The 27,999-nt window shown below is 37.1% G+C and overlaps 1 protein-coding gene across 1 annotated transcript; it reads left to right on the forward strand.

The window, feature by feature from the left end:
* Positions 1-27,998, forward strand: LOC135685886 (sushi, von Willebrand factor type A, EGF and pentraxin domain-containing protein 1). Its single transcript, XM_065201976.2, has 37 exons — positions 1-592; positions 1,052-1,449; positions 1,871-2,044; positions 2,734-2,898; positions 4,612-4,797; positions 6,060-6,266; positions 7,034-7,258; positions 7,401-7,688; positions 7,904-8,164; positions 8,547-8,741; positions 9,263-9,519; positions 10,259-10,466; positions 11,411-11,572; positions 11,929-12,090; positions 12,995-13,156; positions 14,490-14,659; positions 14,904-15,165; positions 15,470-15,724; positions 16,111-16,456; positions 16,701-16,981; positions 17,395-17,649; positions 18,307-18,479; positions 19,235-19,372; positions 19,582-19,735; positions 20,183-20,326; positions 20,539-20,700; positions 21,202-21,321; positions 21,934-22,053; positions 22,522-22,644; positions 22,933-23,094; positions 23,403-23,573; positions 23,996-24,184; positions 24,866-25,051; positions 25,441-25,617; positions 26,013-26,186; positions 26,740-27,045; positions 27,520-27,998. Exons 1-37 carry the CDS (start codon positions 219-221, stop codon positions 27,867-27,869), a joined length of 7,842 nt encoding a protein of 2,613 aa, XP_065058048.2. The 5' UTR covers positions 1-218; the 3' UTR covers positions 27,870-27,998.
* The last annotated feature ends 1 nt before the right edge of the window (position 27,999 follows it).

Below are 27,999 nucleotides of genomic sequence, written 5' to 3' on the forward strand. Positions count from 1 at the left end.
TATTTGGTGTAACGGCCAGATTGATTCATGTTTGAGCAGACGCTCACCTGTATAAACAAAAGCTGATCAAGTTAAGTCAAATTTCGTCATTGACTGGCCACATGATTGACAAGAGGCCCCAGAACATCTAGTTAAAGTGTGAAGAGTGTAGAATAAAGACCTGACAACTGGGCGAAGAGAAGTACTTTGTCTGATGTCTAGGGACAGTGACAGACAAAATGAACCCAGTGCTGCTTCTGTTAATTTTTGTTGGCTCGTTGCATATCGAGTTTTGTACCTCCCTAACATGCGAAGATTACAAAAGACCTCTTAAGGAAAACAGCGCAGTTAATAGCGTTAGCAGAAAATTTCTCAACTGTTGGGGAAGTGAAGTTGAGCATGGGGAGTCAGATTTAATCATCCTGATAGACAAGTCAGGCAGTATGATGCAAAGTGGCTGGAATGCTGCGAAAGATTTTGTCGACGCCTTACTTACTGAAGTAAGGGTGGCTTTCAATGCAACCAGAATCACTATTGGAACCTTCGCATCTACACATAGACTGGAGTTGAATTATCTCACGAAAGATACAGGGCCTGCCAGTCACAAGTGTCGGTATGCTCTTCTTAAACTATTTTCTATTAATGTGAATGAAAGCGACTCCAGCCTTTTCCAGCAATACCACCTTTTAGGGCCATGTGCTAATCTTAAATACAGTGTACTTGCTATATATAATGCTGGCTGATTTATTGGTTTGGTGAAGTCACTTGTTCCAAGTGAATCAACTTAGTTTTTCTTGCCTTAACTTTTTTAAGTTGAACTTCCTTACCAAAACGAATATGATACTTTAATATCATTTAGATACAGCAGCAAATTTGCTTCAGTCACAGCATGCAAGCAAATTATGCTAAGCCATTGTGAAATAAGTCTCAGTTAGTATGCTGGAAACTGGGGTGAGCAACCTTTGCAGCTAGTGCACTGGTTTCAGAAAGTATTGCTTCCCGACAAGGACATCTTTTTGTAAAGTTTAATATTGGTTGTTTTAATAATGAATTTTTATCCATTTACTTTCAGCTTTGCGCGTGATTTTGAGAAAGTTACTTACCAAAGTGGCAACATGGGTGTTATGACTAACATGCAAGGCTCCCTTCAAGATGCGTACAATGTTTTTTTGCAGTTAATTAGCAACCCTCAAAAGTATTATTATAGGCAGAAAGCCAACAAAGTGATCATGGTTTTGAGCGATGGAAGGCCAAATATGAGAGCTGATGGCACTGTAGTTTGGAACATTGACTTGACACCAGATGTGCGCAAGATTAAGCAGTTGGGTTTCGTTGAGATGTATGCTGTTGGCATTACAGATGGGCTCGATCAGAATTTCATGCAGAATACTTTGGCCACTGATCCTTCTCTTTACATCTACCAACCAACTTTCACTGACCTCACAAACTTGGCAAAGTCAATAAGAGGAGGTAATTTAGGTTTTTCATTACAATGCTATCCAGAAATTACGGGGTGAATAGAACATGAGAAAGATATGGGAATGTAAAGAGCGATGGAACAACTCCCTTTCGAGTCAAAAACACTGCTTTCGTGAATAAAGACAAGCACCTTTTTGTTTGGACCATACATTTGTCTTTAAAATCGAAGGTTGAAAACTCTAGAGAGGTTGCATATAGATTTTTAAAAATGGCCTTGAAAAATGCAAACATGTTACTAAAGCTTTTCGTCTGAAACTCTTCAGAGTACAGAATTTCGATTCACAAATGGGTAGATGTTAACGTCTTATGAGCTGAAGAGTGTTCGACGAAGACGATAAGCTTTAGTAGAATGTTTCCAAATGCTTGCTTTCTTCAATACCACTTTGAATTATAAAACGTAATTGCTTTTCAGATCCTTACGAGAAAGATTACGAAACAGCTTCAGTCGACCCGTTAGAATGCAGAGAAGGATGTGACAGTAATGCATTCTGTGGTTGCAATCTGAAGAGCGGCAAATACAAATGTGCTTGCAAAGTTGGGTATTATGGCACCGCTGAAAAGCAGAGCTCTGGCTCAACGTGTCATCGTAAGAATAAGCAATACTTTTAATTGTATATTCATTGTGATGGCGCATGTCACATTTTCATAAACCAAGATAGCTGTAATTTGTAAATCTGCATCTTTTACCCCACATACCCCGCTTCTGTGCTCCGCTATTTTCCATTTCCACACTTGAGTTTAAGAGGATCTTGTATCCAGGGTAGTCAACACTCAAATAACTGTAGGGTAGCCTGTGTTCCAGACCCTTGACTTTCACTTTGACTTTCAAGTTAGCGGTCTTAAGATCAGGCCATTGTAGGGGAGCCATGCAGGATTGTGCCCCTTGATAAACATTTGACCACTTACTCTACAGCTGCATGCGAGATTAAATACATAGAAACACTCTATTGGCTTTTATGTATTTGTTGCCATGTTTAAAAACTTTCCTAAGGCACGACTCTTGGTCGAGTTTGTCCATCCAAACAAATATCTATAGCTACGCAGATGGGATAAAGAAGAATCGTGTCTGTGTGCGTAACTGTAAGCTAGAGTTTTTTCTGTTTACCAAAGTAGAATGCACCGTACCAGTTTAGAATGCAGGTTCGTACCACGCACTTTAAACTGTGATGTTTTGCAGTTATTCAATTATATCTCATTTTTGTGTGGATATAATCTTTGCATTAGTATTTAGTATTTTTTTACATGAAAAGACTAGAAAACCCCATTCTTCTCCAGGTTGCCCTGTTGACACATATGGAGACAGAGCTGGCATGGTAACTGCTTGCAAAGCCTGTCCTTCTAACTCCGGCACAAACGGAACTACTGGCAACACTCAGGTAGCACAATGCACTTGCAAACTAGGATACACTGGAAATCCGAGCATCGGACTTTCGTGCGATAGTAAGTAGAAGTATGGAAAAATATACTAGTCCACAGATTTAAAGCAAGCATCATACTGAATCATTCTAGATTTAGTGTAGAAAGGGCAATGTTGAATTGAACCCGAAAGTAGATTAACAGAACCAAATGGGTTTGTGACCAAATGAGTAACGAGTACAGTCGTAACGAGTACTCCTTTCTATTTCTTATCTCGATCAAACTAGAAAAAGATAATTGACTGTCTAAAAGCATCATTTCCAACCCATTTAGAGTACCGCACCGTTTCGAATAAAATCTTTTCCGAAAAACAGATCCCGCCGAATATAAGCCCCGATTCCTTGGATGTCAACAAGCTTTCAAATATTAGCCCAGCTTATCTTTGGAATTAAATATAAAGACATCATTTTCTCCCTTCAACGCGGTTACACACCATTACCGAGAGAAAATGAGAGAATAACGAATTCTATTCTTCAATTTTTTTTAACGCACTTCTAGCATTTTGTTTGAAATGCTTTTTATCTTAAATGTTCTGGAGCGTCACTAGCTATCTTTTCTGTGACTTTTTCAAATAACTGCCATCTTTGCAGCCTGATCTCATGTTTCTCGGAATCATGACCAACTTTTCCTTAAAATTTGAAAAATTGATTTTGCATTTTCTTCTGAATTCTGATTATGACTCCTCCGAATATAGTCCCCCCAAAAATATGAGCGCAAAAATAACAGCCTTTGAACCGTTATAGATTAGTCAGGGTTATATTATATTTTGTTATGTTATGTTATGTTATGTTATGTTATGTTATGTTATGTTATGTTATGTTATGTTATGTTATGTTATGTTATGTTATGTTATGTTATGTTATGTTATGTTATGTTATGTTATGTTATGTTATGTTATGTTATGTTATGTTATGTTATGTTATGTTATGTTATGTTATGTTATGTTATGTTATGTTATGTTATGTTATGTTATGTTATGTTATGTTATGTTATGTTCTGTAATGTTATATGATATTATGTTTCATTATATTATTATATTATATTATTATATTTTATTTCATTTCATTATATCTTATTATATTTTATTTTACTTTGTTTTATTATGCTTAATTATATCATAATATTTCACATAATTGTCAGTCCATGTTTTTTTGTAGTTAGAAAATACCACAATCTCTAAGGTTTTATCTTTGATAACATTAAATCTAGATAAATAAATCACATGAAAAGATCAAAATTTTCATCCGTCAAGAAAATATTTGAAGCCACAAGGCCCCGCTCGCCCCCGAGCCAATCAAAGCCAATGCGAAAACAGCTATAGAGACAAAGCTAAAGAGCTAAGGCAAAAAGTACAGAGACAACAGCTGTAACAGAAGACTGAAGCTTCACACTTTTGTTTTCTTTTGTGTGATTTTTATCAAGTTTTGAGTCAAATGCCTTTATAGGTATCCGTTGGTTTATACCCATACAACTTGATGCTGCACGCATCTTAGATTCTGTTTTCTCTGTCTCTTTAAAGAAAGCTAAGAAAGTACAGGAGACAAAGGGGCAATTTTGCTCGAGTACTTCTGCAAAACAGGTTTCACTAATATCACCATCATGGTATAAAATGAGATAATTTGTTCAAATGAGGTACAATTTCATTTTGATAAATGATTATTTAACGATCTGATAATTATTTGTGTAGAAAACATCACCTGCATTTGAGGCTTAGAGACTGTTCATTGTTTTCTTCAGAGGTAAAGTGTAATCCTGTGAACGGTATCAATAATGGATTCATTGACAACCCCACTGAATGCGGAAAGAATGAATACGGTGCAAAATGTATCTTCAGATGCAATGGAGGATTCAAATTGCATGGCAATGATGTTTTAACATGTAACCATAAAGGAATTTTCTCGGGATCTACTCCAACGTGCTTACGTAAGTACTGGACACTGTTCATCTATTGTTTTGTATTGTTGTAGATCGTTACCTTATGTAATTTTGACAAAAATTGCTGCAGGAAGTCAGAGGCACATATGTTGCGGGTTAAGGGCGTCAGTCACACGTTGAAGTTATCGGGGGTCATACCCCCGATGCATTTACTCAGTCAACCCATTTTAAGCTCCCGTTTTGAGTTTTATGAAGTAGATGTTCTTGATTTGAACATAATATTTTCAAAGCAGTTTGTAAAAGAAGAACAGCACAAAAAATGAGTTGTATGATATAGATTGTGCCCTCAGTATCTACAACCGCTTCGCCAAGCAACGTAACTCCAATTTTTCCAACGTGTGACCAAAAGATGGTCCTAATGTTACTATTTTCAAATTTTCAAATAGCTAATAAAACCCTAGCCTATTCCTTGATCTCAGTGAATGAATCTTATTGCTGACCATATTATAAAATCATATTTGAATATTCAAGTTTGCAATATACACTTTGCATGGTTTGTTTTGTCAACATGTTTCCCTTTCTCATTATTCATGGTGTGATACAATGATCCTCAATCAATCGTGTTCTCTTTGATCGGGAATAATTCTTCACCAAATAGGCTCAGAACGTTCAAAAAGCAATTTAATGAATCTTCTTGAGTTTCCCTCTCGGCAAGAATATCACTGTTAGATAAAGGCATACAATTGGCTGAAATACAAAGTTCCAAATTTGATCAGCTGATTCCTTTAATTGCGTCATTCAAGAGGATGTTTTCGCTGTGAATGGTTTTTTGTCTGCATATATACAGCATGATAAACTAAGCAGATTTGTGAGGGAGCAGCTGTCCTAATTTGGTAATGGTAAAAGCTTAGGGATGTAGAATATTTTGGATTGTAAGCCAAAAGAGGATTCAGATGGTCGGGATCTCCGAGCCCCTATTTTTTCGCCACTTTGCCTCTGAACTCCTTATTCTCTAATCTCTATATACGGAGTAATCTTCAGTTAAAGAATATCGGTTCTAAATCCTCTTAACGTCCTATTGGTCCGAAATCCTCTAAAATGGCCTAAACCTCAATTTTAATGTGCCACCATGAAGACAGGGTGAGGTTATTAAATATGTACTTTAATAGTCTAACTTGAAACTTCGTATCTTTGGACTTTATGTTGTCACATCCGTCTGCATTTTTTTGTCTCAACAATGTGAAATACCTTCGGTTTAAGCATGGCTTTTGAACAACATATTTATCAAACTGACATTCCCATTTTGCTAGCCCTGAGGTGCCCAGCAGCCATCATGCAGAATACGAATAGCTACGAAGTACTTTGCCGTGGAAATATTGATGTTGCATCTGATTCCTACGGTGTAGGGATAAAATGCAACTACACTTGTAGAAACAAATACTTTCATCTCAACGGAACAAAAGTAAGGGAGTGCCTTTCATCAGAGACATGGTCTGGAGAAGAATTCTCCTGCAAAGGTATTTACAAGTAGATTATTGTTGCGATGTACTTCTTAGCATGATGTATTAAAGGAAACAAGATTTTAGCAATATTCCACTGTCGTGGGTTTGTATTGTAAGACAGAGTGATAGCTAATTGAGTCTCTTGGCTAAAACTCATACAGCTGTTTATTTCTTTTAAAATGGCCTCTACAGGCAAGATATTTTATTGATTATTTTGCCATAAGTTAATAGGTTCGGTAACAGGGTGCCGCCGCTGCTCATAATTTGCATCAGCCTTAATTTATCAGAATTTTACAAAATCATTTGTTTTTCGTTACAATTTTTAGAACCTTGTTTTGCTTTTTTTATTTTCGTTTTTTAAGCTTAATTTTAAACTTAGTGTTGTTCAAGATTTGGAGTTCATTTTCAAGACATAGACATACCGACCGTGTTTGAGAATTTGTTAACCTTCCATTTGTAGAATAAATTTCTACATTTACTGCCAAAATTACTTAGAACGCCCAACACTTTGCGCTGTGCTTTTCTGTTTTTCATTTGTTTTTCCAAATGCTACTACTTCCACCCTCCTTTCCCCCAAGAACAATGTTTATAGTTTAAAATACAAGCCACACGAAAAGCGTGCTCCATAACCCCTTTCCTCTTTTAGTAAATCAACATTGTTCCTAGTAAGAGAGGCGGGTGGCTGAATTTGCCTTTGAAAATTTACGTTAGTGTTCCAAGACCTTTGGTAGGGACTGTACCTAATGCAGATTCTATCAATCAATAGTTTTATTCATTTTTAGAAATTGCTTGCCCTAAAATTCCAAAAGGACATGAAAAGTTGTTGACTGGGAGCGCTGCTGTTAATTGCTTTGAGAGAGAAACAAAAGTCGAAGAAATCTGTAGTTTTGAATGTCCGTTAGGCTACCAGTTAAGCGGATCAAGATCGGTAACTTGTTCAAACAACAACGGACCGGTAGGGAAATGGACAACTGGTGCCGGAAATTTTGTAGCCCCCAATTGCACAGGTAGATTATCGTGATAGCAGCTCAATATTCTGTTTTCTCGTTGCCTTTTCGTTGCTTTGAAAGTAAAGATTAACTTTATAAATTTGCCAAAAGATATAATGTTTTGTTTTTTTCAAAATAATAACACCCGTGTTCTTCTTAGACATACAAAGACCAAAATTTGCTAATGAAAATGAGTGTGCTAATGGAATCAGTCTTTCAAACACAACCCTGCTGGACCGGTCATACGGTGTTATCAATTTTGACGCAATCGGTGTTACCGACAACAGCGGAGGCCCAATCACCATAGAAAGTACACCTCCTGGCTACCAGCTTGGTCGTTCATATAACATTGGAATCACAGATATCAAGAAGAGTTTGGCTATCAAATTCACTGCTACAGATGCTAGCAATAACAAGGCCGAGTGCAAATTTTTCGTTGAAATTCTAGGTTGAGTATCAATCGTCCTGATTTCCTTTGTGCTAAAATGCTTCAAATTTTGTAACTTCAGCATATGTATGTTTTGATTTTAGATATCTTTTATCCAATTGCGCAAATGTGTTTTCACGTACAGAAAAAGAGCAGACAAGCAACGATATTTTTTGTAAGAGTAAAGAAATTGGTATCTACCAAAGTTTTCTAAATGTATATAATTTCCATTTCAGATAAGCAGAAACCGAAGCTGTTAAAATGTCCAGACGAAAACATTATAAAGAAAACTTCAAAGACACAGGAAAGAGTTATATGGACAGAGCCGACCTACTCCGACAACTGTGGCAACAGTTCTGAGTGCCAAATAGATATTTACACGCCTACACCTCCCAATAGTATTTTTCAACAAGGATCAACAACACCAGTTTCTTACAAGGCAACTGACCCGTCTGGGAATTCCAATGAAAAATGCATATTCAACGTGATTATCAAAGGTACATTTAAGAAGTTTTTTGTAAAGCTAGAAGTGCTACCTCTTATCAAAATAATTGTGTAAATAAGTTTATTTTCATTGTATGATGAAAGTTCATCTCCCAATTGGTGTACAAAGCTGAAATGATATTTAGGTGGACACCCGCACTTTTTATGGAAGACCTGAAGGTGCAAATATTTTTCCTCTCTTGTATATTGTTAGATGTTATTTATTATAGGTTTACATTTAGATAACGGCTGAATGAAGTTCGTAAGTGATGACATCATTAAATATATTTCTAGTACTTTTAACTTTGGACTTCATACCCTAAAAGGCCATAATTGTAATTTCTATGGCTTCACACCTAAAATTCTTTTTAATCTACTTTTAATCTTTCATAACAGCACCGACATGTGATCCTCTTCCTCCTCCGCGAAATGGTATGTCGGTAGATTATGGGTCAATGTCTATCATTGCCTGTCCAACTGGCCTTTTCCCGAATGAAGTCCCTCCTATCTTCTACCAATGCATGAACGAAAAATGGGTAGGAGTCTATGCGCCGCCAAGAACTGTTAACCAGTTAATTCCTGACTGTATCTGTAAGTAATTTTACCTTTATCATGGTTGCTCAACCCTAGTTTCGATGACAGCTTTCTTCATTGAGATGCTAGTAATCATTTTTTAAACGAACCCGACATTGCACTGAATAGCGCTCGACATAAAGGTACCCCTAAATAATGGCACGTCCCCGTACCTTATGTCAAACACTGCCTCTTGCCCCTCTAGGGTGCCCTGCTAAGAGAATGCATTTCTACAATGTGCCCCTAAGTGTTTCTATTCCCTATTTCAATCTGAAAATGTTTGTTTTTTTATAAAGAATTGTTTTTACATCAGTAGACTGTCATTCGTTAAGCAATGTTGATAGGAACTTATGTTTTTCTTTGTACACCAAGGAATTTAGCCGAAGCTTTTCGAAAGTTAGAAGCACCTCAGCAGAAAGCGAAACCTTTAAAAATCCCGTTTAAAAATGAAAAGTTTGTGCTAATTCTTTGCATTCGTTTCGGGCACTTGAAATAGCATGGTAAAGTCTATTCAACATGTGGGACTCGTTGCTTTTTAGCTAAAACAGCGCCTTCTGGACTTAATGTGTACTTGTTCATGAGTTATCAGTACAATGGAGACTGTAGCAGCGCAGCAGCGCAAGAAAAAATTAAAACATCCTTAAAGGCCTTGTGCAGAGATCAGTGTACAAAAGAAGGAATGAAGGCTCATTGTGGACCTACCAGTGTTGTAAAACGAAGAGCGAGAAGATCGTTACAGGATCTGTCTATTCGCATCGAATTGAAAGTTACCACATCAAAGGAAGATGCTAAAAAGGTAAGCTTAAGAATTTACTGAATTTTACATCTGTAGGAAAGTGCGGTTTGAATGAAAAATTCAACTTTCAGTAAAAGCCTGTCTTAATCAAGAGCGTGTGTTGAAATCTCTGCTTAGATAAAGACATCCTCCGCCGTTCGGGGCAACTTCCCCCTTCTATCTTTCATAACTTTGGCTGTCGACCTTTGGCGTGAAACACTCAGGCTGTCGGCCTTTCTTCTTTGTTATTTGCTTCCTTTGCTCGGTTCCATCTTAGCACCTTGTTTTTCAAAGCGCTTTCCGTATTTTTGCTATGCTTGAGCCTTTTCAATCAAAAGTCGGAAAGCATTTGTTTCACTGACTCTATTCATGAAAATTTCTTACTAGCTAGAAAAATCATATTTCTTAGCCCGGGTCATGGCACCAATGTAAATCCACAAAGTTTTATTGTCAGCCTGGTTCAGAAAAGACTCAATGGCGATTCTACAATGGGAATCACAATTTCATAATGTATTTGCATTTCTACCCTCACGAATGTGAAATACGTCGCAGAACTTCAAGCACTTTCTTTAAAACCGAGTAACCGAGTAAAAACCATTTTCACCCCTTTCCTATCCTATTCCCCCTCTCTTCAATCTCCTATCGATCCTTTCCCTCCCCTACCAGCTGTTTTTCACTGTCTGCTACCCAGTTTTGTTGAGATTTTCACTTGCTGAATGTCTTTTATTAAACATTGACTCTTTATGCTAATCTATTCAAGGACCCCGATGGTAATGAGATGAAAACAAGAATGCAAAATGACGTATTGCCTAATGTCATAAAAGAGATGAAGTCGACGCCTCCTCAAACCATTGACCAAAGCATCCAAGGATTTTCAAGAGATCCATATTCCGACAACAACCTTAAACTGTCTTGTGCTGGAGATGGTGAAGTGTACAATGAAGAAGAAACTAGTGACAAACGATGCGGTACTAATAATCGTTTTTTTGCAAATCAAATTCATGTGCTTGCGTTTCTGATTGGCCTATTTAGAAACATAATGTCGAAAATCGTATTGCAAGTTTATGTTGCCTGTTTCCAGTCAGCTTTGGATTCTTGTATTAGCATCACCATTTCAATTGACTGTTGTGACTATAAGGGTAATGAAAGACAAATATAATGCAGGTAGTTTTATGAAAACTTTTACAAATTTATCAATCGTTTGTGTCGTATGTTAACGTGACAGTTTACTGTCAAGGGGCAGAGCTAAAAAAGGGAGGGTCTTTTATGCATAGACGTTAGAAGCAGGAGGGACCACAGAGAACCAGGGAGAATCAAGTGGAATCAGGGAAAACCAGGGGGAATCAGAGGGAATCAGAGGGAGTCAGGAGGAATCAGGTGGAATCAGGGGGAATCAGAGGGAATCAAAGGAAGTCAGGAGGAAACAGGTGGAATCAGGGGGAATCAGGTGGAACCAGAGGGAATCAAGGGGAATCAGGGAGAATCAGGGGGAATCAGAGGGAGTCAGGAGGAATCAGGTGGAATCAGGTTGAATCAGGGGGAATCAGGTGGAACCAGGGTTGTCATGGGGAATCAGGTGGAATCAGGTGGAATCAGGGGAATCAGGGAAAATCAGGGGGAATCAGGTGGAAACAGGGGAATCAGGAAAAATCAGGGGGAATCAGGTGGAAACAGGGAGAATTTGGGGGAATAAGGGGGAGCACGTGCCCCCTACTTTTCAGATACATAGTTAAAGTACCTATTTGCAGCTTACTGAGGTGCCCCTGTTATGACAACATGTACCACCCTTTTTGAAATGCTTCGTACGTCTATGCTTTCATTAAAATAACTTTCCATATTATTTCGACATTCCAACCAAATAAAGTCTTAGCGATGACTTGAGTGGAACCTCACCCATTGCGTTGCATTTTAGCTGGATGTATTGCTGGGCAGTTTAAAAATTTGGCAACTGGTACTTGCCAGCCATGTCCAAAGGGAACCTACCAACCAAACGAAGGAGCTACGTCATGCATTTCCTGTCCTGAAGGAAGTACGACTGTAGGAAATGACGTCAGAAATGAAACATCCTGTAGAAGTGAGTACCTCGCTTTCCTAATTTTGAAATTAGCTACGATCCTAGGCCAAATTCTACATTTTGGAAGTAGCTACATTTCTTACCCCAATTTTTGCTGCAGAATTGATAACATGATGCTTACTTACTTTTTTGCTAGTATTGTTGATACTGCGCTTTGTTTTGCTGCAATCCTTGTCAAGCTTTTTGTTACTTTCCTTGGCAAAATTTTTGATACATTCTTGGGCAACATTTTTTGATTGGCAAAATTGCTTCAGCTTTCTTTCAATTATATGGAATGCAATCTTACTGTACTTTCTTGTCTTTCTGATGACAAATTCCAGCACGAAACGAATTTCTATGATATTTCATCATTTTAGAGTTATGCAAGCCAGGAGAATTTTCGGATACTGGTTTTGCTCCTTGTAAAACAGCACCTCCAGGCACCTACGTTGAAGGGTCAGGGAAAAAGAGTTACGTTTCCTGTCCTGCAGGTACAACGACAGTGACACCCGGGGCAAAGTCTCGCTATGATTGTGGAAGTAAGTAAGGTCTTTGTGTTATTCAATGCATTTTAAGAAAATATGCAGTAAAAAATGTTCTCTCTTGTGTTTCTTAAAGTATCGAAGTAGGAAGCTGTGAAATTCAATATTGTTTCTCGCTTGGTTAAGAACTGAGTAAGTGGTCGAAATAGAGCATTTGTGCTTAGTGTTTATTTACTCATGAAAGTCTCTATATTACCGTATATTATACTCGTATATTATTTTCCTCACCCTCGGTTCTAAGTTATACACACTAGGCAGTGGGCACGGTTTTATCTAGATGATTAGGGTATGTGTTACTTTTCAAAGGAGAGTTTGTTAAGATGAGTTTCCAAAGATGGGAAGTCATTAAGAAGCCATTGAAACAAAATTATTTTTTTGAACTCCTGGAAAATACGCATACTTCTGGTGCCTAGTATCTGGATTCGGGAGCAATTCAAATTTTAGATTTTAATCTCTGTTCGAGGTGCAAACCTAACTTGAAGGAATACTCAACTATCGCAAATTATAGAATAAATGCCAAGCCTTTTAATAATTTTTTTGACGAGGGCGCATGATATATGGCAGAAACATAATCTTCAAAGAAGGTTTAACCTTTATTTTAAGTAAAAAATTGCAAAAATGTTAACTACCCTTTATTTTAACACTATGAATTATACTATACACTTCGTGACTTCGATGCAAGTGTCTTTTATTTAAGTACGAGGTTGTTAACTCGTTCGGATTTTTAGTCGAGTGGTTTGTTATTTGAGGGAGTGCTTAATCAGCGATTCGCGATAAATTATAATAGAATTTAAGCAGATTTACAGTCATTGAAGTATCAATCTCGTTCAAACGTAACAAAAAACATTCTGATTCAACAAAAAGAAAAGTTTTAAGCAAACACTATAAATATATTTTGTAGCAAGTTGCCAGCCTGGTACCTACTCAGTAACAGGAGTTGAATCATGCTCGCCGTGTGAGCAGGGTACTTATCAACATGAAGACGGCAAAGTGAACTGCATTGATTGCCCAGGACTGCAATGGACGTACGGCGAAGGGGCTGATGACCTATCAAAATGTGTTGGTAAGACAATTTTTTCACCTTGAAAACCAGTCATATGAGAATTTTTTAAATGTTTAAAGGAAACTGGTCCCTTAAAAATCTAGTGTAAGAATGTCTTAGCAAACCTTTCTTCGTTTTTCTCTAGGGTGTATTTCCCTCCCTTCCATTTTGCTCCTTTTCTAAAACTTTTTGTTTTGTAATATCGCTGTGTTATACGCATTCCCAATATGGTTGTTACGTTTTACAAAATTTTTGTGCTGTCATCTTCATAGTCATTCCAAGATGATTGTGTAAATAAATTAACCAATTGCGAGTGCACAGGCAACGGTTACTCTGGATAGTCATATCCAAATTTTATGGCTATTGGTCTGGCAAATATTTTTGTGTCTTTCATTTTAATAAAATTAGAAGTTTACTACAACTGAAACTACACAAATTTGTGCTGCTTGTAATTGAGAAAGACACAAGCTCATCTTGTCTGCGACATTTACAATTTTCAAACACAACTATAGTGAGGGCAGAAGCTAAAGCAAAAAGCAAGAATTATAACAGTAACTCAAGAATAATTTCACAACTTTTAACATGATTTAAAGTTTTAGAGGTGTGTAGAAATTGAAAAAGGAGTAGTGTTGTTCCTGCTGCTGTGCATTTTCTTTAAGATAATCTTCTAGTGTTCTTGGTGAACTAAACTGTAGCTTCTATGAAAATTCTATTAGCAAGTACGCTTAACTCAGAGGTCGAATGAGAGACAATAACATCTGTTTATATTCTGATTTTGAATGTATTTTTCATTGTCGCGAAGATTAAATTCATAAACTGTGTTACTAAAATGGCTATTGGTAAAATGAACTATCCTGCAAACATTTAGGGCAAAATTTCGTGGGTTTCGAATCATGAAAGATGTCTCTCTTTCAGGACGAATTTTTTTTAACAGATACTATGGTGTTTTTGATTGTCTCAGCTGTAAAAAATGACACAATCTTCGATACCATCGCCCATCATGCACTCCCATCCGAGTTTCTCATACTTTTGCATTCATGAAACTATAAATTGCCTTTAGAGATGCAATAAAGAACTTCTAGTCTAGCAACGATATTCCAACGTAGCATGTCAAATTGATTTCAAATATGCTTTTTAACACTTCTCTGCCGTTTATAAGCATATCATATACGGTAGCATCGAATGTGAAATGGCAGCTTCAGTAAATAGATAACAACTCTTTTATCACAGGAAAAATATCCTAGCTCTAGGTTTAATAACTTTACTGCGTCTTGCTTAATTCCTTTTACCAGCATAGGCATCATTAGGAAACTCTAAATTTCTTGCAGTTTATCAAATTTCAATTTTATTGTAGATGTCGATTCATGCTCGTCGAGTCCATGTCTAAATAGTGGCCACTGCATTGATCTAAAAGTTGGCTTTAGATGTGAATGCAAGGCAGGGTTTTGGGGAAGCAGATGTGAGAAAGAGGTCGACGAATGTGCTTTGAGGCCATGCTTAAACGGTGGAAAGTGTCTGGATAAGGTTTTTGCTAGTTTTGGCATATTCATATACATTATATACACTTTTTACGTTTTACATATTCATAAATAAGTTTCTTGTTGGTGCTTGTAGATCATTTTAGCTGCTTGCAGATCATTTTAGCTGCTTGCATTGCATTAATAATGGCAAAAGTGTGAAAGACTCCAAATGGTTTTGTTTGGTCTTACTTCGTATGTAAGCTCTCAATAAAGAGAGGGGAAAAATTGTAACCTCTTTCTGATTTCAGTTCCAAGGGTACAAGTGCGTGTGTTCTGCTGGATCAACAGGCAAAAATTGTGAAACCCTAATCGGGACATGTAGGGCAGGATTTTGTGGTCAGAATGGTCAATGCAGGGATTTGGCGGATAATTCTTTCAAATGCGTTTGTAACGATGGCTATACGGGCCAATTTTGCGAAACATTCATTGATGCTTGTCAAGATCAGCCATGCAAAAATGACGGTGTTTGTGAAAGCACTAGGACCGACTTTACTTGCAAGTGCAAGACAGGTATTAACCTTCACAAATTAATCCTCTATAATTTTTTTCAATTCCAATTTCTGCCAAGGTATGCAGCGATTGATATTTCAATGGTGCTGTAAGTTATAAAGCATCGAAGAAAGGCTATTGCTTGTGTTACTTGAAAGCTCAGTGCAATATTATGACATGCTGTTTAATTTTGTGAAAACTGCTGATAATCATAAAAAACTACGTTTATATAACTGTGTTTTCTGTAAACACTGTTTCAAGAAATAATCGAGCTTGGGATTTTCTTTCAAATTAGTAGTAACCTAGTCATGATTTTTTGTGACAGGATTTACTGGGAAACAATGTGAGACAAACATGAATTTCTGCTCAAGTGAACCTTGTATGAATGGTGGGGAATGCTCAGATTCAAAATATGGTTTTGTATGCAACTGTAAGGAGCCGTATTTTGGACTTCGTTGTGAACAGAAAACAAACATGTGCCAACACACCACATGCAAACATAGTGTAACATGCAAGGATTTGAGCACAGACGTTAAATGCTCTTGCTTACCAGGCTATGGAGGGAAACTCTGCGACAAAAGTTAGTTCATCGAAAATTTCTTTCTAAGTTTGACTCTATTTTTATTTTGACAAACGAAACGATACCTAGTTATGACTATGTGCATCTCATTTTTTAGCATCATAAAGTAAATCCCACATTGTGAGATTCGTCTTTGAATCACAGATTCATCAAGTCACTCCGTGAAGAACTCGCACACCTTTCGTGGGAGTCTTTTCATTTTATCTGAAAATTGCTAGCTTTGGTTGAAAATTCATACGTATTCTGTGAAAGTCAATGACCTTTTGGAAGAGAGGCAGCAATATACAATACTGACAATGTAGTTCTAAACATCCAAATGTGCTAAAAAGTTTAATCTAGAAAGCCTACGTCTGTTACTCTTAAGTTTACTTTGTCGCCCTTTTTAGAACTAGGAAGCGATTTTGATATCGGATTCCAAAACCGAGAGGCCCCAACATTCTCAGCTATCGAAGGAAAATACGATTTGTCGCAATTAACAGTTGCATTTTGGATGCGAACATCAGATCTTAACAGCAAAGGAACTCCGCTTTCATATGCAAACACACATAATGGAAAGATAGACGACAATGCTTTTGTATTGACTGACTACTCAAGTTTTGACTTGACTATCAACAACGTCACCGCGAATTTGGGCTTCTCTGCTAATGATGGAGAATGGCACCACATTGCAGTTACCTGGTCAAGTGCAACTGGCACTTGGATTGCATACAAAGATGGCGCAGAACTCAAGCGGTATAAATTTACATAAATAAAGAAATAATCACATTGAATGTTCTTAAGAAAGAACCGTCACTTTTGTAAAATTATTTATGTAGTTGCTTCTGTTGCCTAAAATACCTAAGATCAAGCAATTGAATTGATAACATTATATCGAGTCACCATCCCAAAATCTCAAGCGCCAAACAAAGTGAATTTAGAACGCTGCTGGAAATTGCTCATTGGAGACGTACATTTATCGATGTTTATTCTCTTTCAGATCAACTGCTGCATTCCAACAAGGACAAGTGATTGGAAAAGGTGGTCTATTTGTCGTTGGAGAGGAACAAGATGAGATTGGTGGCTCATTTACGCCAACAGAATCGTTTTTTGGTGACATGAGCCAGCTAAATGTTTGGAAAAGAGTTCTGTCTGCAAATGAAATTTATGATTTAACAATGTCTTGTAAACACACCGCTGGTGATGTTTTGGCATGGGCTGATTTCAGTGAGCAGAGTCATGGAAATATCATCAAAACTGAGCCCTCGCTTGCATGCGACTGTGAGTGATTTTGTTGCCATAGCTATAACTGATTGTGTCATCCATCAATCAAAACAAAACACAAAATGGGCGCTAAAATCAATGAAGATTTACAAAATGATTCTATGAACAACTTTTTTCTGTCTGCCCCATTATATGATAATTTTACAGCATTTTTGTTAAATAGTTAGACATGTCAAATTATGCATCCATTTTTTTCATTGGTCTTCTTTCTTAACAATAATGCTGTCAAGAAGAGATTCGAAAGTTTTTTTACTTTGCCTTGACTGATCATGACCTTTAACTTTATTTTATCTATGTCACATTTTATCAAGTGCTCCATTTAAAGCCAATTTAGGTCCGCTATATGCAACTCGAATTATTTTCATTGCTATTACAATTCCAAATAATATATTTGTTTTGTTAATTTCTAGTCCGCAACGACCTAAGAGAATATCAAGTGCTAAAAGAGTGGCAACTTCCTTCACATCTACGCTCTGTGATATCCACTGAATCACACAGCCACCCAAAGCTTTGTGCCCAAAGATGCACCTCTTCTCAGATGGGGTACAAATGCAGATCATTCATTTTCGACAAAAGTGCCAAAAGGTGCACATTCTACACTAAGTCATTGCTCATCCACGAGGGAACTGCTGAAAAGGCTGCACAGTATGACTTGTATCAATACAGTAAGAATTCTAGATTTTGTTGATTGTCATATTCAGATGACGTTATAATCCTTCAGTGAATGCAACAGTTCTCAGAATTTAAAGGCAGCTAAAACGACCCAAGTTTATTTTCGTCCCCAGCATTAAACTTTTCATATGCGAGCAAATTATAATTTTTATAAAGAAAGAGGAAAAGAAAGTAGACGTGCTTTGAGTGTTCCAAAGCAGAAGCACATGTAGCAAATTAATTGACTGCACGAGAGATCTGCAACGATTTGCAAGATAAATCTGCAACTGTTTATGACTGAAATGTTCAATGAATCGTTTGAACCCCATTTTTATTATGAATTATCATTGAAAGAAATGCTGCTTATACCCTGAGACATCCAAGAACATTTTCACTCCAAATGAGCGTAAACAGTCCGATAAAGAGGACATCATATTTGGCATTCGGTTCCAAAAAATATGAATAATGCAAACACTGTGCAAGTTGCCAATAAGTTGCCAATTAAATTAAAATTATAATATTAATTATAATCATCTTATTGACAAGATAATAATTCTCGGAGGTGTTTAGACAAGGTATGTATGAGTTTGCCATTCATAACAAGAACCATAACATATGTGTAATCGTTATATGAATTCAAATCCTGAATATATTTTCAATGTTTTTGATAGGCTGTGTCAAGCCACTTGGTTTAAGCACAAAAGAAATACCGGACAGTCGTATTACCGCAAGCTCGTCTTTGTCCGGATCTTCCCCATCTATGGCGCGTTTATTCAATACACCAAGGACCGCTTCACAAACATTCGCGCATTGGTCACCAAATGATAACAATCCTTACATCCAGGTAAGAAGAATCTCTTAACATTCTTCTTATTTGCGAAACGATTTCTTGAGTACTTGAGATTGTGAGGCTAAAACCTAGTGGGTCGGAAATATTGAAATCTTCAAATGGCTGGTATGTTGTTTGTGCAATGTGCTATTGTGATTTTAACATTTATTTAATATTTTTTATTTATAGCCATGTGGCCTCTCTAAGTTTTTCTAAAAATCAATGTTAACAAATGAATTGAAAGTTTTGCTAATGTTTGATTTACGTCATCGATATGACACTGAGTATGTATAGAGCCAAGAAAAGAATAAAATTTCCAGTCATCACGCCTAGACCCTGCTTGTGTCAATTCTTCTAAGCAGATTTTGACTCATTTGCTAGAGAAAGGATAAACACTTCTTTTGATGCCTAAAGTAGCAAAGCCTTTTGATGGGACTTCGATATGATTGTTCAAGTTTTTTACTTAAAAGGGGTAACATCCTATTATTCAAAAATCGAAATTCCGCCAAAGCTGGAAGGACCCCTGCTATGATCAGTAAATGTAGTTTTAGACCCATGTTGGGTGCACTGTCTTCTGCTAGATCTGTAAATGGTAAAATTTTTGACGATGGCAAAGATTCTTAGTTAAAAATTGTTCCATGATTTAATGTCAAACTATTATCTTTCTAACAAACAGAGCTCATTTTACATTACTTTGTTGACTACAGTCTCTTGAAAGTTAGTATCAATAGAGCTGACACTCGAAGATAATAAGGATATGTTTATCGTAGATTGACCTTGGCTCTTACCATAAAGTCACCGGCATTGCCACACAGGGACATTACATCTCCACCGTCAGAGAATTCGCAACTTTCTATACGATCCAATACAAGCTTACACCGAGCGCCGGCTGGACTACTTACAATCCAGTGAGTCAAAATCATGATTAATTGCCCAAGATCGTTCTTTGAGAGTCAGGCTAGAGCTGCTCTTTCTCTTTTTACATTCTCTACAGCAATCTATTCAATGAAAGTTCAGTGCCGTAACACTCTTGGCATACTTGACTTGCTTATCGTAATTGGTGAATCAGAAGAAATGCTGCATCAGCTAACTCTATTCTCTTTTTTTCATCTTTTAGCCAACTGGAAGTAAAATGAATGCAAACACAAATTCTTACGGCATCGTAAGAAACGAGGTCTTGTTTTACGCATGGTTGATCAGAATCATACCAGGAAAAGATTCATCCAGCTCGCGAATCGCAATGCGAATGGAAATCTATGGATGCCCTCACCGTAAGTATACATTACCTAATGCATGTTTATTTCCTACACTCTACCCGCATCTTTCCACCTATTCACTAAGAAACACCAACCATCTATAGATTAGGAACAATCGTATAATTTTGCATTTTTATTAGTTTCCATCTGTTGCACAAACCCTAACAGAGGTGCTGGAAGCTTCATGATCCGATGGAGGCAGGAATCTCAAAAAGGTCCCTCGGGAGTAGATGGGCACAAACTGTGTAGTGCTATCGAATTAACAAGGAGGCCCTTGCGCAGCCCCCTACCAATACACCTCTTATGGTCGCTTTCTCAATTCGCGGCTCTACATATTACTCCCTCTTCCTGTAATCCAGCGCAAATTTGTCCTGCGTGTTTTAAACATTTATACCCCAAATGATTGTTATTTTTACAAGCTTGTACATTAGTTCCATCACGCTGTATGTTTGTTTGTTGAAGGCCCACAAGGACAACCGGTAGCAAAGTCTGATGGAAACAATTGTGGCTCATCAACTTGCAACAATGGTGGACAGTGCATCGATTTATATCAGAGATACGCTTGTGTCTGCCCTGAGGGATTCAGTGGCTCAAGATGCGAGCAAGGTACTTTTAGTGTCTTTGCTATCACAATGTTCTTCGTGATTGTCGACAAACGTGAAACAGATTTTCATTTTTTGAGTATTGAACTTCTTAGATACGAAGTAGGCTCAGGTTTGAGACCATGATTTTTTTCTGTTTCTTCTTACTGTTTAACTTGCAACCTCCTTTGATCGATAATCTTAATCTTTTTAATATTTTTCTCTTCAATGTTACAGCGGTCGGATGCCCTTCGCCTGACATTCCAGTGTACGGGCGACTGATTTCAAAAACGGCCTCAGCTGCTCAAGTTGAATGTTTGCCTGGCTACACAACTTCGGACAATACAAGAAAATCCTGCGTCAAAGGAAGCTGGATTGGCTCTCAAGTGACCTGCAAACGTATGTATATTATAACAGCGTTGTGAAGTGATAATTTCATAAAAATATTTTTCAGAATTATTTTATTTGTAAAGGTGAGATCTGAAGAGCGCATTAAAATTGCTCTATTTATGAAAAAATGCAGTTGAATTTATCAAAGGTTTTGTGAGATACAGGGCTTTTTCAATCCACATTTGCAAGATAATTTCCTATTTTCACGTGGCTCCGAGTTTTATTAGCTTTGCAGCTGCAGCACTTGAAGTCACACGTACAGTAGGAGATTATCGTGAAAAGATGGATTATTAGATCAAACTAAGTTGGTCTCGGTACTAACAAACCAAGCCAAAGAGACAGTTTATTTTCAGTTTCCATCAGGTATAACACTGGTGATATCTCAATCGCTAAATAATATATTTGCTAAAATACTCACCAAAAAAGGATTTCTTCCCACCCGAGGCATTTTGTTTCTGGTTCATGCCAATGACAACATAACTTCAATTGACTAACTCTGTTCTGCTTTAGCAAAAAACAACTGTGCTTCTTCACCATGCTTCGCAAATAATTGCCAGGAACTCGTTGGAGGATACCGTTGCTACTGTCCGGCTGGCTATGTACTTGCTTCGGACGGACATACATGTCAAGGTAAGGAATTAGTCAGCACCCATTACTGACGTATAAAGACTTGTATGAACATGATTTGTGCCAATAACTAAAAGTGAAAATAAAGGTGTTCAACTACAAATAATGCCATATTAAATAGCGTAATAAAAACAGTCCTTTATTGCCAATGACTCTCTATTCTTTTTTCTATGTACTAAAGCCCATGAGCGTGGATGATTTTGTTACGAAATGTTCCCGTGGCGTTATTGTGATGTCATAACGCTGATCTGCTGTTCCCGAGAATAGATTTAGACTATTGTAAAAAATGCTCCTGCAAGCAGCAAGTTTTAAAGAAAATTTCGTAAAAATTTTCAATTTTATTTATTAGAAAATTACTTGAGCCCTTATAGTATTTGCCCTTATTTTTGGATTGGGAATTATAATCTGTATAATAGAATATGTATGAAATGAAAACAGCCTTATTCATTTTTGCCGTGCTCCAAGCTCTGTCTTTTCGTATGTCCTTTAAATCATTTACATACTTAAGTATGCAAGTAAGCTTACTGGGTCTGTCAGATTTCTATCAGTTTCTGTACGAATCTTTCAGATTCTCACTGTAAGTTTACTTAACAACAACAAATGTTCTCTATTTAGACATAAATGAATGCAGCAAAAACAATGGAGGATGTAGCCATACCTGCATAAATACAATTGGCAGTTTCAGGTGCACATGTCCAGCGAGATATCGACTTAGTGGAAAATTACTCTGCATTGGTACGCGAAACTTTCTAATGACAATTTTTTCCTTTGCGAAGTGCAAATAACAACAAGTGAAACTTTTGATAAAATTGAGTCTGTTTGTCCATTGTTGCTGCATGCATGATCATCAAGTCTGCTGATGAAATGCTGCCATATGTTCTATGATTTCATTGGTTTAGACGAGGCTAATTGTATGCTAATTGAATTAGAGTGAGCTGCATTCAGCTGGAAGCATGCTGTTTTCACAGATACACTTTCTTTAAGCTTTGTAGACCTTACTGTTTGATCCTAATTGCTTTTTAAACAAACTATGATTTTTCAAGTTATATATAGTTAAGCTAGGCATTCGAAAGACATCGAGGTAAACGTCCTATAGCTAATATGGATTCTTCTTGATTGCTCTTATCTGGCTGGTGGTAGAGTTTAACGAGTATGTGACTTTGACCCAACTGTAGCTTTACACAAAACACTATTAAATTACAGATGATGATGAATGTGAACGAGGCAATCATGGTTGCTCTCAAGACTGTAAAAATACTCTTGGAAGTTATCAATGCCAATGCAAATCTGGATATAGTTTATTGGGAGACGGAAAATCGTGCAATCGTAAGTCTTTTGACCAATTCTCAAACAAAGTCAACTTTAAACATGATATTCTTTGCTTTTAGAATACCAACTGTTTGTTGTATCTAGAAGCCCATGATTGACAAGCTTTTCTTTTCCTTTGCCACGTATAGTACAAGTTTAACTGTCTTTTTAGGCTGCATTTTATTAAAAACTTTTGAGTTAAGTTGAGTTGAGTTGAGTTAAGTTGGCTAGTGTTGTTTTGAGACTAGATGAATCACATTGGGTGATGTTCTGAACTCTTAAATTCTTCTATTTTATTTCATATAGAGATAGCCTGTCCATACATAAACGATGTTGCAAACGGTCATGTATCTAGGTCAAAACTGAAAGTGACGTACAGCTGCTCTGCTGGATATCAGCTCAACGGTCCTAGCACTCGGTTATGTCACCCTGATGGAAAGTGGTCTGGAACACAGCCTACCTGCACACGTAAGTAACAAACATATGTTTTGCTGCTATTTTGGCCTGTTACAACCAAATTTACGCGATACTACATTTCTCTAGTCAACAGACTCGATATTTACTCATTTTTGTTTATTTCTTTATTCTGGATATCTAAAGGTTAGATATACTTGCAGGCTGGTAGAGTTGTACAAATACCATTCAAAATATCTGCGATTTTGAAACAAAAGCCTATCTTGACTTATTTTTTAATCCGAAAAATGTCCATGAAAAACTTGGAAGCCATTACTGTAGATGCAGCTAATCTTGTACTTAATTTGATGATGTCTGTTTAGGTGTCAACTGTGGAACTCTCAGAGGAGAGACTGCCACCGTATCTGTCAGCAGCACTTTCTACAATGGAGTCGCTAGGTTCTCGTGTCCAGCATCGTATAAGTTAATTGGCACATCGACAAGAACATGTCTACAGTCTGGGGAATGGTCGGGTACCCAACCACGCTGCTCGAGTAAGTTTTGAAGTTTTTGTTTTCCTAACTTAACATTGATCAGTATCTTACTGCAAACCTTAACATCAGATGTGATAAATAGGGTTTGACTCTGAGTTGATGCTCTCGAAAACAAAAAAACAAAAAGAAAGAGGGCAATTCGAGAAGAAAAGACAGAATATCAATTTGATGCATTTTAGAGTAGATTAAGCTTTTTCTCCGCTCCAGCCCACACAGAACTTCCACTGTAACGCTCATAATCGATTAGATCTTTTTCTCCATAGTTATTTCCATCTCCAAGATTTAGAATTTTCCGTTGGAATCCCGATCTAGTGTTTCTTCCTTCAAGTACATAACAAGAGTGCCTTCAGTTGTTTTTAAATTCAGTTAAGTTTGCAAATTGTTTTTGAATTGAATGAAAATAACGACATTGACTTTGACAGAGTTTAAATGCCCAGTACTATCCAACCCACTACACGGAGAAATCCTTGGATTAGCATTGATAGAGGGCAGTGTTGCAAGAGTTAAATGTAACAAGGGGTATCGGTTGGTGCAAAATAATTTGGAGTTGCGTACGTGTCAAAGCAATGGTCAGTGGACTGGGGGAAATACTGCAACTATGACTTGTGAATGTAAGTTTTGATAGTAATGGTAAAAATTTGATGAAGTGTGTTTTTGTTTCTGCAAACTTTCTTTTGATGAAAGTAGCTTAATGGGAGAGCCCATGCTTATTAAGAAATGCTGAACTTTGGACATTATTTTTTAGACAAAAAAGTTCATCTTTAATAGATACTGATTATGTACTCCTCACAAATAAGAAGTGTACACCGTTCTATCAGATTTTTTAATTTTTTAACAAAATCGGCCGAAAAACTATCAATATGATGTCTTCTATATGTTTAATTTCTTGACGAATTACTATTCTTTGTTCATCTAAAATTTTATAGTCCAAACAAGGGAAAGTTCTGAGTGATAAAGTATTATGCAAACCGCTAATTGGGAAATGTGACAATAACGCATTGTATCATTAACCCAGTAAAATTTAATAGAGGCGAAGTGCCGTTAAGAGTAGTGCTCGTTCTTAAGACCATGTGGAAATAGCTTTCAATTTACACACGGTAGCATTAATGAAGTTAAACAAGGAATAAAAAATAATCATACACATTAACATACACATTTTCGATATTACTAAGAACTAAGATATTACGTAGATTGAGGTCCAAATCTTTTGGAGTGTCTAAGGTGCGCTATATTGTTGTATGATACTGTTAAACGATTTCATCAGGTTTTGTATTTTGTTTTACATTCAACAGTGATTGATTGTGGCATGCCTCCAAGTAAACCCTACATGCAGGTGACATTACGTCATGGAACTAAATATTCAGCCATAGCGACATACACTTGCAGTCAATCAGGCGGCCAAAAATGTTTGGAGGGGCCAGCCACAAGACATTGTAATGCTGATGGAAAATGGTCAGGAACGGAACCTTCGTGCATCGGTGAGTGGACATTTGTACAAATGGAAAGAAGGAAATATTTGATGTTTTTTTTCGTATTCCAAGATGAATTTGTAAAAGTAGCAAGTCAAGGTAAACAGAGTTACAGCTGCTGGCTTGGATATCTTGAATATTTTGTTACAAAGATCCAAAACTTGCTATTACAACTTAGATACGTTTTTCAATAAATCGATATACATCAGTCAATGGCAATCGATTTTCAGACTCGTTTTTTTAAACACTTTTGGTCCAATAAAACAGGCTTGACCTCCTTTTTGATGGACGTTTAGGTTGCTAAAAGTTCACAATCTTTCATATTTCAATTATCTTGTCCTATGATTATACTAAAAACAAAACTTCATATATTTATTACCTTTGGCTTTACTTTTCAGCAAATTCTTGTTGCAAGCCAAAAGTGCCAGAACACTCGACTTTCTACTCTGATAATAGATTCAACTATGGGGACAAAGTATACACAAGCTGCGATGTCGGCTACGTAATTGGTGGCACGGCATTCAGAGTGTGTCAGAACAATGGGCAGTGGTCAGGCACGCAGACAACATGCACAAGTATGCTGTCCTTTAATAGTTTTCCTTTTATAGTTTAGGGAAAACGTCACGACATGAAACGTTTTGAGCGTAGAATCTACTTTTCAATGTAAACGAAGCACGAACACAGCAACCTTGTGGTTTTCTTTCAAAAAGCATTTATAACGGGTACCCTTAGCATTGCCACATTCGAGGCCATGTTCATAGCTTTCAGTATAAGCCTTATCACCCATTTTCTTTCTTCTCATCATGAATAATTTCATATCGATTTGTACCATCAACTGCACCAGATCTTTGATATCGGACGTAAAGAAGTGACAATGAATCCATCTCTGAAAGTTATTTCTTGGCCGACTAAAGCATCTGACACTTTCTCGTCATTCAAGGTCTAATTGCAACTAAATTTTACCTTTCAGTTACTGACTGCGGCGATCCCGGCTTTGTATCAAACGGAGTGCGCACGATGAGTGACACAGTGTACCAAAGCACAGCAAATTACTTTTGTAACCCAGGTTACTTGCTGATAGGGTCAACTAAAAGACAATGTCAAGCCAATGGAACGTGGTCTGGCCAGTCTGCGTCTTGTGTCAGTAAGTACTCATTGCTAACTAGCATTACAATTCTTGAATCTCTGCCCATAATTCATTTGGAATACATGGATATGTGATTAAATCGGAATGAACAGCTTCACCAAGAATGTCTGAATTTGAGAGTGTCTAGATTCACTATATTTCAAAGTATAACAGCAAAGTCAATGTATAGAGATATTTCCTTCCACGAAGAAGAAGGCTAGCAGAATTCTTATAGGCTGGGTTTCTTCAGAAGGCATCGAGAGTGTGTATTTCATCTTGTTTCATATTGTGTTGTGTTGTTGTGTGTCGTTTTATATTGTGTTGCGTTGTTGTTTTAAATTGTACAAGTTCCTTATTTGGTGTGTTTTATTCTGTTCTGCTATATTGTGTTGTATTGTGTTTTGCTGTTTTGTTGTGCTGTATTTTGCTGTGGAAGTTTGTCACACCTATCAGGCAAATTACTGCTTTCTTTTGTGACATTTTCTTATTATTTGCAAATCTGTTCGGAAGACGTCTTTTCATTTGTCACAAAAATTATCTTCGAATCATCTACCATAACATTTGCTTCCAGAGAGCAGCTGTGGAGGACTTGTGGCTGGTTCTAGTGGGAGAATAACGGTAGGAGGTGGAAAGAACGTTTGTCACTGGATGATTCAAGTTAATCAAGGAAAGAAGGTTAATATCAACTTCGCTACCTTTGGAATTGGAGCAAAAGACAAAGTGAAGATATTCGACGGTCAGAAATATGAGGAGTACATCACATTCACAAAAGTGAATAAACCGCGCTCATTTACTGGAAATAGCCATTTTATGAGGGTTATTTACTACAGTGAAGACAATACAGGCACTGGCTTCACATTGGATTACAAGGAAGCAAGTAAGTCTTAGTTACAGTGTCTCAGTTTAATATAATGCGACAGTTTGAGGTATCTAATGTAGGTGGTGTGGTGTAAATTATGTCTACCTTAAAGATGTTTCATATAAAAGATGGGCAATGACTCTCTGAAGACACCGTAATCACGAGAGACACAACCATGTTAAAAGCATCAGATCTGATCTACAAGCAATATGATATTGCTAGTATTTAATGTCATTGATAAAGATAAAAATTTTCATGTTGCCCTAATGTGCAATGTGGTTGCTAGGACTAATTCGTTTATTATGTTGCTATTCAATTCGTTCAAGATAAGACCCAGTTAGATGCTAAAGATTTAGCTCCAAGTCATGTTGAAGATTGCTCTGCTTAATATGAATACCATCCTGAATGCTAGACTTGTTATATTTGATGACGGAAACGTAGCTCCTGAATAATACACCTGACAAAACTTCAATTCAAATATCTTTTTTACAGCCTGTGGTGGCCATTTGGATACAGAATATGGAGTGATTACAAGCCCTGGTTTCCCAGTGTCTTACAAGCCCAACGACGAATGCTTTTGGACTGTTCATCGACCTCACAACAACTTACAGATAGCTTTTACTGATTTCTACCTACAGAAAAGTTATGAAGATTTTGTAGAGATCTATGAAGGACCATTTGCAAATGCCAGAATGCTTTTGTATCCAGCCTACGGGTACGGCAGACCTTTAGCACAATGGGCTGATCGTTGGATGTGGATCCACTTCAAAGTCAACGAAGTCTTCCAAGATGTAGGCTTCAAGGGCGTTTATGGTATTTACCGCCCACCAGATTATGATTAACTGTGCGCTTACTCCTTTTTCAGACTCTTACTAAATTTGATTTCATATCAATAGAATTAAGAATGATATTTTGTGTGATATTGTAATCTCATTATAATCTCATTAGAAATACCGAAAACACCAAACAAAG

This window comes from Rhopilema esculentum, chromosome 6 (genome assembly GCF_057945365.1).
Source record: "Rhopilema esculentum isolate cy_ngs chromosome 6, ASM5794536v1, whole genome shotgun sequence".
Taxonomy (NCBI): Eukaryota; Metazoa; Cnidaria; class Scyphozoa; order Rhizostomeae; family Rhizostomatidae; genus Rhopilema; species Rhopilema esculentum.

Bases quoted from the DNA above. Each gene is read 5' to 3' on its own strand.
- LOC135685886 (XM_065201976.2), top strand. From the start codon at position 219: ATGAACCCAGTGCTGCTTCTGTTAATTTTTGTTGGCTCGTTGCATATC. The intron at 23,574-23,995 runs GTAAGTTTTGAA...TGACTTTGACAG, and splicing joins TACCCAACCACGCTGCTCGA to AGTTTAAATGCCCAGTACTA. The intron at 25,618-26,012 runs GTATGCTGTCCT...TTTACCTTTCAG, and splicing joins CACGCAGACAACATGCACAA to TTACTGACTGCGGCGATCCC.